The sequence below is a fragment of the Diaphorina citri genome, unplaced genomic scaffold (assembly GCF_000475195.1).
Source record: "Diaphorina citri unplaced genomic scaffold, Diaci psyllid genome assembly version 1.1 scaffold952, whole genome shotgun sequence".
In the NCBI taxonomy this organism is placed as follows: Eukaryota; Metazoa; Arthropoda; class Insecta; order Hemiptera; family Psyllidae; genus Diaphorina; species Diaphorina citri.
Genome location: NW_007378383.1, coordinates 30775 through 40090, shown reverse-complemented (window position 1 = coordinate 40090; position 9316 = coordinate 30775). Strand labels below are relative to the sequence as shown.

General features: G+C 40.9%; 1 protein-coding gene across 1 annotated transcript; it reads left to right on the top strand.

Moving 5' to 3' along the window:
• The first annotated feature begins 468 nt into the window (after positions 1-468).
• Positions 469-8870, top strand: LOC103513304 (zygotic gap protein knirps). Its single transcript, XM_008478122.3, has 3 exons — positions 469-872; positions 7489-7566; positions 7940-8870. Exons 1-3 carry the CDS (start codon positions 798-800, stop codon positions 8819-8821), a joined length of 1035 nt encoding a protein of 344 aa, XP_008476344.1. The 5' UTR covers positions 469-797; the 3' UTR covers positions 8822-8870.
• The last annotated feature ends 446 nt before the right edge of the window (positions 8871-9316 follow it).

Genomic DNA, 9316 nt, shown 5'->3' with positions numbered 1-9316 from the left:
ACAAAATCGATTTTGTTCTCAGAAAAAAAGTTGAACGAAATTTTTTTGGCTCTAAATTTTTTTAATCTTTTGTCTCCTAAAAGATCGCGAATTTTTTAATAAACTTACCGATTTTTTCCTCCTTTTTCGGAATAGTGAAATAATCTTCAAGTGTGAAGGATTAAAATAATCAAAGTCGTGTAACAACATCAAAACAATAGCTAAAAAATCTTCCGAATTTATCAATTAAGTTGGTGATTTTTTCTGCTTTTGCAGTTTTGTGATTTTTACTCGTTCTTTGGTACATAGGTACGTCTTTTTAGGAGTGATCATTGTGATCAATAAAACTGGCAACTTTAAGATCATAAAATTAATTTGAAGATAAATTAAAATATTGAGTGAAGAATTCCAATTTTAATTGTAATAGGAAGGAAACAGTGACTTTTTAACTAACGAAATGACACTTCTATAGCTTTATAAATACCAAAATACCTAACTAAATCCCTCCAAAAGATTACCTCTAGTATAAACAGGCTACCTAGCTAGACTTAACGCCAATTCTTCAAAGTGCTCAAACTTGGATAATTTCCTTACACTCAGAATTCTCACAAACCATCTCACAATAAAACTTGTTAAACAAACGAACAGCTTTTTAAAATAAGGCAGCTGAAAGGACAGGACTTCGGACCATACTGCCAGGTTAGGTAGCACACAAAAAAGAATTGTTCCGGTCCCGCCGCCCGACTTTGGGCGTTTATGATACTGCGACCCCACATTTGGTGCCCCTCTAGATGACCCCATGACTATGGCCCTCCGGGATGGACCGACATTGTGGGGCTACGCCAGCCCGCTGGTGGGGAGCGCCCCCCGTGGCATCCGCCTCTACAGATGTGGTAAGTAACATAAAATCAATGCCCTCCTATTAGTTAGACTTATATGTCAGAATACCAGAAGTATATTTATTTAGGCCAGCCACTCAGTAGAAAAGGTCTACCTGATACCTGATGAGGACACAAACTATCAGGTAGATCCAACGGGCGGACCTGATCAGGTGTACCTGTGAGGTCTGCCTGATAGTGAGTGGCTGGCTTTAGACTCTTTATTGGTTTTGGTCCAGTGTACGAAAACAGAAAGGAACAAAATACAAAGAAAAGACAAAATCTTCTCCTTCCTCGCCTTATCCCGTGTTCAGACGGGGTCGGCATGTTTCGTCAGCCTCTCAAATAGCCCCAACTAGGGTGATTGCTTTGGGCTGATATTTGGTTTTGGCTACAAAAATTTTACGAATGGATGCCCTTCGCACTCAACCTTTGCTATTTCTGTAGCAAGGGAAAGGACAATCTCTATCGTTCATTATTAAAAGCGCTCACCTCAAAATTTCCATCACGGAATTTTAAAAATGCCCAGTTCTCAGCCAACACCTAGGGGTATTTCATAGGAACGTTCCAAGAAAAACCCTCGACATTAAAAAAAAAAAAACTTAGCAGTTAAAGTTTAAACAGTGACGTTAAAACTTAAAAACATTTAAAATAAATAAAGTAGCCCGTTACTTTCTGAAAAGAAACTAAGTCTATACCACTATGTTTGTACTTTATGAAGCATAATCATAATCAAGTTAACCAGGTGTGAACGTAAAGTGTTTGGTGACACCCGGCCTATATTAACCTTATCAGAATCCTCATATCACTAAATACTTTGGCAGCACAACAACATAATTTCAAACGAAAAAACCTTAGATGAGGTGTTTTATCTGTAATATTTTAACATATCTTAATAGAAAAACAACAAAATTAATTTATTTGTAAAAATAAAAATTGAGCATGTGTTATGAAGAGTCGTCTAAACAGACCCATCACCTATAGTATGGTATGTTTCTGCAAATCTCTGCTGTTATTGCTTTATCTCATACTACACTCACGTGCAAAAATGTCAAGACAGGCTGACTGGAAATAAAGCCAACTATTTCGTTCCGAAAGCGATCAGAGAAGGAAGGTAGGATATGAGAAAGACAGCCGTTTCGATAAGGAACCTTATCTGTTGATAAAATCCGCCCCGGACGAGAATCAAACCTGCGCTCACAAGACAGGCGTACTACCTTCCAAGCTAACTCACAATCATCATTGTTTTACGAAATCTGCTTTGTTACAGATTCCTCCATCAAACTTTTTTAAAATAAAAATGCTTTATTCTCATATCACTAAATACTTTGGCAGCACAACAACATAATTTCAAACGAAAAAACCTTAGATGAGGTGTTTTATCTGTAATATTTTAACCCATCTTAATAGAAAAACAACAAAATTAATTTATTTGTAAAAATAAAAATTGAGCATGTGTTATGAAGAGTCGGCTAAACAGACTCATCAGCTATAGTATGGTATGTTTCTGCTCATCTCTGCTGTTATTGCTTCATCTCATACTACACTCACGTGCAAAAATTTCAAGACAGGCTGACTGGAAATAAAGCCAACTATTTCGTTTCGAAAGCGATCAGAGAAGGAAGGTAGGAAATGAGAAAGACAGCCGTTTCGATAAGGAACCTTATCTGTTGATAAAATCCGCCCCGGACGAGAATCAAACCTGCGCTTACAAGACAGGCGTACTACCTTCCAAAAGCTAACTCACAATCATCATTGCTTTACGAAATCTGCTTTGTTACACATTCCTCCATCGAACTTTTTTTTAAATAAAAATGCTTTATTTACCTATTTAATAATTTAAATAACCTTTGAAGAAAGCCATCCATGCGCTAAGAAGAATCTAACTAAGAATTCCCCGTGAAAAAAAAAAAAAAAAAAAAAATATCCAATCAAATATCTTCACGCATTAGAATTCAAAGTACGTATCCATGTATATACATATTTACTAGTCATCTATGTATGTATTTACTAGTTATCTATGGAGCTAAATAGTCGCCTATCTATGTGCAGATTGTGCAGAGATATTTCTAGCGAACACTATGGGTCTATGGCGATTCGTTATCTGGTCTCTAATAAATATTCTTTCACGTTCATTTAGTCAGGCAGAATCTGGCCCCGACAAACCCCACGGTAGATCTGCGACACTATTTGTGTGGAATTCATCCCTATGAAAAAAAAAAAAAAAAAAATCCAATCAAATATCTTCACGCATTAGAATTCAAAGTACGTATCTATATTTACTAGTCATCTATGTATGTATCTACTAGTTATCTATGGAGCTAAATAGTCGCCTATCTATGTGCAGATTGTGCAGAGATATTTCTAGCGAACTCTATGGGTCTATGGCGATTCGTTATCTGGTCTCTAATAAATATTATTTCACGTTCATTTAGTCAGGCAGAATCTGACCCCGACAAACCCCACGGTAGATCTGCCACACTATTTGTGTGGAATTCTCGAATAGGGAGCTTGTCGGCAGATGGAGGGTTAAAACCACTGTCACCAAAGACACTAAAAACTTCATCAGTTAGAGTGATGTCAAACCCCTTGAAAATTACTCTTTTTAGTACTTTAGTACTCCTTTCAAGTTTTTTGCCGTCCATAACTATCCGGGAACTGGAAAATCGAGTTTGAAAAAATATTCCCCTCCAGGATTTCAACCCCTTCAGCTACAGAGGTGTGCTTTTGTCTAAGGCTAGCCACTCACTATCATTAGGCCTGACAGGTACACCTGTTGGTGTTCTTTGTTGTTGTTGTTGTAGCGGCTTTAGCTTTCGCCGAATGTAGCTAACACCGAAACTAGCAGAATGAAGAAAAGATATCGTTTTGTATCTGCTTTACACCGGGGTGATGGTCTCTAGCCCTATAGCCAGGCAGGCAGGTTAGGCAGAAAAAAAAACAGTTAAAAGCAGAGACAGGTACACCTGATCAGGTCCGCCTGTCAGGTTTATCTGATACCTGATGAGCACACACACTATCAGGTGGATCTGACAAATACACCTGATCAGATCCGCCTGTCAGGTTTACCTGATACCTGATGAGCATCGCCGAATGTAGCTAACACCGAAACTAGCAGAATGAAGAAAAGATATCGTTTTGTATCTGCTTTACACCGGGGTGATGGTCTCTAGCTCTAGCCAGGCAGGCAGGTTAGGCAGGTAGGCCGGCAGGTTAGGCAGGCCGGCCGGCAGAGTTAAAAGCAGAGACAGGTACACCTGATCAGGTCCGCCTGTCAGGTTTACCTGATACCTGATGAGCACACACACTATCACAGGTATTAGGCCTGACAAATACATCTAATCAGATCCGCCTGTCAGGTTTACCTGATACCTGATGAGCACACACACCATCAGGTAGACCCGACAGGCGGACCTGATCAAGTTTACCTGTCAGGTCTACCTGAACGTGAGCGATCGGTCTCAGTTAGTAGCTTCACTATACGAGCGAGATACCTGAATCAGCCGGACTAACTCCCAGTTCAGGAGATATTCTAATATAGCTGAGGATTCAGTAAATAACCTGACACCTAATGACCTCTCTTGAGGACCTTTGATCAGGGAAGATAACCCAGTTCAGAGATATTCTAATATAGCTGAGGATTCAGTAAATAACCTGACACCTAATGACCTCTCTTGAGGACCTTTGATCAGGGAATTATCTCACACGATGGCCAGGTTACTCCTCGCCAGCACACCGAGGTTAAGTAACGCCGTACGTGACCAGTAATTGCTTGGGTGACTGTCCGAGGACATCAATAGTGATATGGATGTTTCAGGGTGGGTTTGACTAATAATAGCTGAAATATCTGTAAGAGTAAGAGCTGATTATTTTTAAAGAGGTTTGATAGAGGAAACTGTCTGTGCAATATTCCTAATGTAAATTGGACGAGGGATCAAGAAGAGACCGCCTTAACATAATAACAGAGGGAACTGTAGCTGCTCAGGTCTTATAGTCTGGCCAGGTTACTCCTCGCCAGCACACCGAGGTTAAGTAACGCCGTACGTGACCAGTAATTGCTTGGGTGACTGTCCGAGGACATCAAGTGATATGGATGTTTCAGGGTGGGTTTGACTAATAATAGCTGAAGTACCTATCTGTAAGAGTAAGATCTGATTATTTTTAAAGAGGTTTGATAGAGGAAACTGTCTGTGCAATATTCCTAAAGTAAAATGGACGAGGGATCAAGAAGAGACCGCCTTAACATAATAACAGAGGGAACTAACTGCTAAGGTCTTATAGTTCCGAAATCGAAGATAGAAGGAAGACAGGATAGGAGAAAGTCAGCCGAGAACGAACCTAATCCGTTTAGGATAAAGTTCGTCTCGGGCAGGAATCGAACCCGCGGCCTAGCGCTTACAAGGCAGACCCCAGACGCGCTACCAACCAAGCCAACTAGGCTGGTATTGTAACTTTGGACGAAGAAAAATTCGTGCAGTGTGAACAGGCTGTAACGAATTATAAGAATGCCTACGGTACTGAGTGCCAAGCGCCACTTTACTAACAAAACAAACAGATATTCCGAGCAACCTGTTCATAAAATTAGATCATCCTCTAATTACATTCCTCTGATGTGCTTAGATCACAGGTCAAAGATGATCAGTGATCACAGTGGCCTCACTGGAAAACCCCTCTAAAGCTGCGTCCACAAGTAGTCGATCAACGTCGACTAAAACCGTACGTTGCCTCGAAAACATAGATTCACCTCTTTGTTTGGTCACGTTAACTTAACCTAAAGCTGTGTCCACAGTCCACACATAGTCGACGTCAGCCGAGAACGAACCTAATCCGTTTAGGATAAAGTTCGTCTCGGGCAGGAATCGAACCCGCGGCCTAGCGCTTACAAGGCAGACCGCAGACGCGCTACCAACCAAGCCAACCAGGCTGGTATTGTAACTTTGGACGAAGAAAAATTTGTGCAGTGTGAACAGGCTGTAACGAATTGTAAGAATGCCTACGGTACTGAGCGCCAAGATATTCCGAGATATTTCACTAACAAACAGATATTCCGAGCAACCTGTTCATAAAATTAGATCATCTTCTAATTACATTCCTCTGATGTGCTTGGATCACAGGTCAAAGATGATCAGTGATCACAGTGGCCTCACTGGAAAACCCCTCTAAAGCTGCGTCCACAAGTGGTCGATCAACGTCGACTAAAACCGTACACTGCCTCGAAAACGTAGATTCACCTCTTTGTTTGGTCACGTTAACTTAACCTAAAGCTGTGTCCACAGTCCACACATAGTCGACGTTGTCGATCGATGTCGACTGAACCGTCCACACAACATCGACAACATAGATTCACCCCTTCACCTCGTCGATCGACGGTGTCGACTAAGTGTGGACACAGCTTTACACACATCACGTCGCGTCGTATACACGCATGACAGACTCATAGAAGCAAACAGCACAAAAATGTAACAACGCGCAATAACACTGCCTGCCTAATCAACACTAGACTCCGCCTTCGAGAATTTTTTCACACAAAAAATTTCAACCAATCAAGACGGTCTGTCAAGCAAATCTGTAACAACCAGCGATAATGATAGCAACAGATACTAGTAATAGTGATAATTATGATAGTGGTAGTAATAATAGTAAAACCGACTATAGGAATGATTCTAATACTACTATTGGTGTTAATAATAATGATAATCGTAGTAATGCTGATACCTACATTAGTAGTAATCATTATAGTTTATAGTACCTACTAATAATGATAATAGTGCTACTAATATTGATGATCATAGTAGTAATAATGATAATAAATGTTAGTGATAATCGATGTAATTGTTAGAGAGAGATATATGCGAGTAGCCAAGTGTAGTCGCGATGCACATGGTTTCGATCGGACATTGATTCCATTAACAAACTTCAACGAGAAGAAATTAACAACTCAAATCATTGAAGATGATTGTGATAGGCAAGAATGACCAGATAGTGCAAAACAGAAAAAAGAATTAGAATAGAAAAATCCTGCTCGAATGAGAATTAAAAAGTAAATCGCAGGACTTGCAGTCTAACCAGTCTCGTTCGCTGTATAAAGAAGATATATGCAAAAGATATACAGAAGATATGAAAGAGGTAAAGAACAACGACATGGAGGAGGTAAAGATACAGGAAAATATATCAAAAAGACCAAAATCAAAAAAGACCAAGAATAAAAGTAATATGAAAGAGGCAGAACAGAGATGAAATCCGAAGAAACTATATATGATTACTGATTATATGAAGAATTTATTTATTATTGAAGGGTAGGGGTGCCCAAGTCAATATTAGGTTTGATGGCAAAAAGCGCCTCGGCACAAAGGTAGCTGAGTGGGTTTCACACTAGGTTTCCATTTCCGGAGGCCTGGTTTCTATATCTTGGCCAAATCCGGCTTCCGAAGCCGAAATCAGTAACGAAATTCTGAAGAGGCTCTTAGTTCTGTCACAAATGAAACAACGAATAACGCTTAACTAATTTAAGACCATGTACCAACTTTCAACAAAGGGATATATGCTATTTTGTTCATGTTCCACTCTCCTATTCGTGCTCTTTTCTCTTATTAACTTTTCTAATATCTCCCATTCTGGTTTGTGATTTCAGATGAATCAATTATGTCGGGTGTGTGGAGAACCGGCAGCTGGCTTTCACTTCGGAGCTTTCACCTGTGAGGGTTGCAAGGTAAGCTTTGATTTGCTTTGTAATACTTTGTAGATTTACAGTCAATTTCAGACTCTTTTAGGCTACTACTTGGATACCTACGTTAGGTTTACATAATTATTATGTTTTCGTCTTCATGTATTGTGAGTATTGACGCCCAATTCTTACAAACACATGTCCAAGACAGTACCTTATTTTGGGGAATGGAGGCGATAGCCGGCAGGTGCCCCCTTTCAATCGTCCACCAGGGGTGGATGGAGGTGGAGGGACTACTAAAAAAAAGTAGCTTTATTTGAACCCGATTTGAATTTACTGATCAAAATATTCCGACGTTTTCGATACTGACCTACCTATGTCATTTAATTTGACACCTCCCGTTCCTATCTGATTGCAGTCCTTCTTCGGACGCACCTACAACAACCTCTCCTCGATCTCAGAATGCAAGAACAACAACGAGTGCATCATCAACAAGAAGAATCGCACCTCCTGCAAGTCCTGTCGTCTCCGCAAGTGTCTCATGGTGGGCATGAGCAAGAGTGGCTCGCGCTACGGCCGTCGCAGCAACTGGTTCAAAATCCACTGCCTCCTCCAGGAACAGCAGCAGGCACAGCAGAGTCAGGGGGCTGCGCGGATTCGTTATGACAAGGAGGACAGTGATAATAACAACTTCAGCGCCAAGTCCCCGAAGGAGATGCTGTCACCGCCGCTGCTTTACCCAAATGACTTCTGGTCGCGCCCGGGACCAGGGTTCCTGACCTTCCCGTCAGCGGCAGCCCACCTACCCTTCCTCGCGCCCAATCCCTTCCTCACCCCAACGTCCCCGTTCAACCCCCACCAACTCCCAAACACGTTCCTCTTCCCGTTCATCACGAACCCGATGCCCTCCCCCGGGATATCCCGGATGGGCCCTAGCTCCCCGTCTTCCTCTTCATCAATCTCGTCCTCCCCAGCTGTCGCCCCTCTCAACAACAACCCTAGCACCCCTGAGAAGAAACCTCCGGAGCTGGGACCAATACAGGACGCCGCCATAGACTTATCGGTGAAAGCGGGTAGCAATTCCACGGTGGACTTCGCCAGTTCGAAACCAGGGCTGGATTTAAGGAACTCGGGGCCGGCTGAAGACAGACCTTCGTCTGAAGGGGAGAGGGAAGACGTGAGAGATGATATCAATGTTAGTATAGTGACCAACAATGTTAACCTGATTCTGGACGGGAACAATTTGGATGGGAGGCTGACTAGTAAAATTCCACTGGATTTGACGTGTACGAAAACGTGATGGTCTCCTAATTACAATGTAGTTAAATAAATAAGTATTGTACAGGTATGTATAGGAAAATGTAGATGAAAGGCTAAATTAAACAATATCTCGGTATCGGAATGGGAAACTTGAGAAGGACAAAGTTATGTTTTTTACAGCAAGGTCTGTTCAGAGTAGGGAATTTAGGGATGTAGGGATTGAATAAGTTCAACTTAGAATAAAATTAAAACTGCGAAGAAACTACTATCACGTCACGTCAGCTCACGTGACGATATGGTAATGTGTTTCATCCTTTCCTGTAAATATTTTTCAATATTGTACAAACCTTTATAAATAAATCTATTTAAATGACACAAATATAGGTATCTATTGTTTAAAAATATCGAGTAAATTACTGTGTTCTCTTGTTTCTTGCCTGTTTTCTGGTTTTCAGATTGTCAAAATCAAAAAACCAGAGCTTTTACTTTCTATTTTCCTAATATATATTCCTAGCTACATAGAACCTGATGTTAT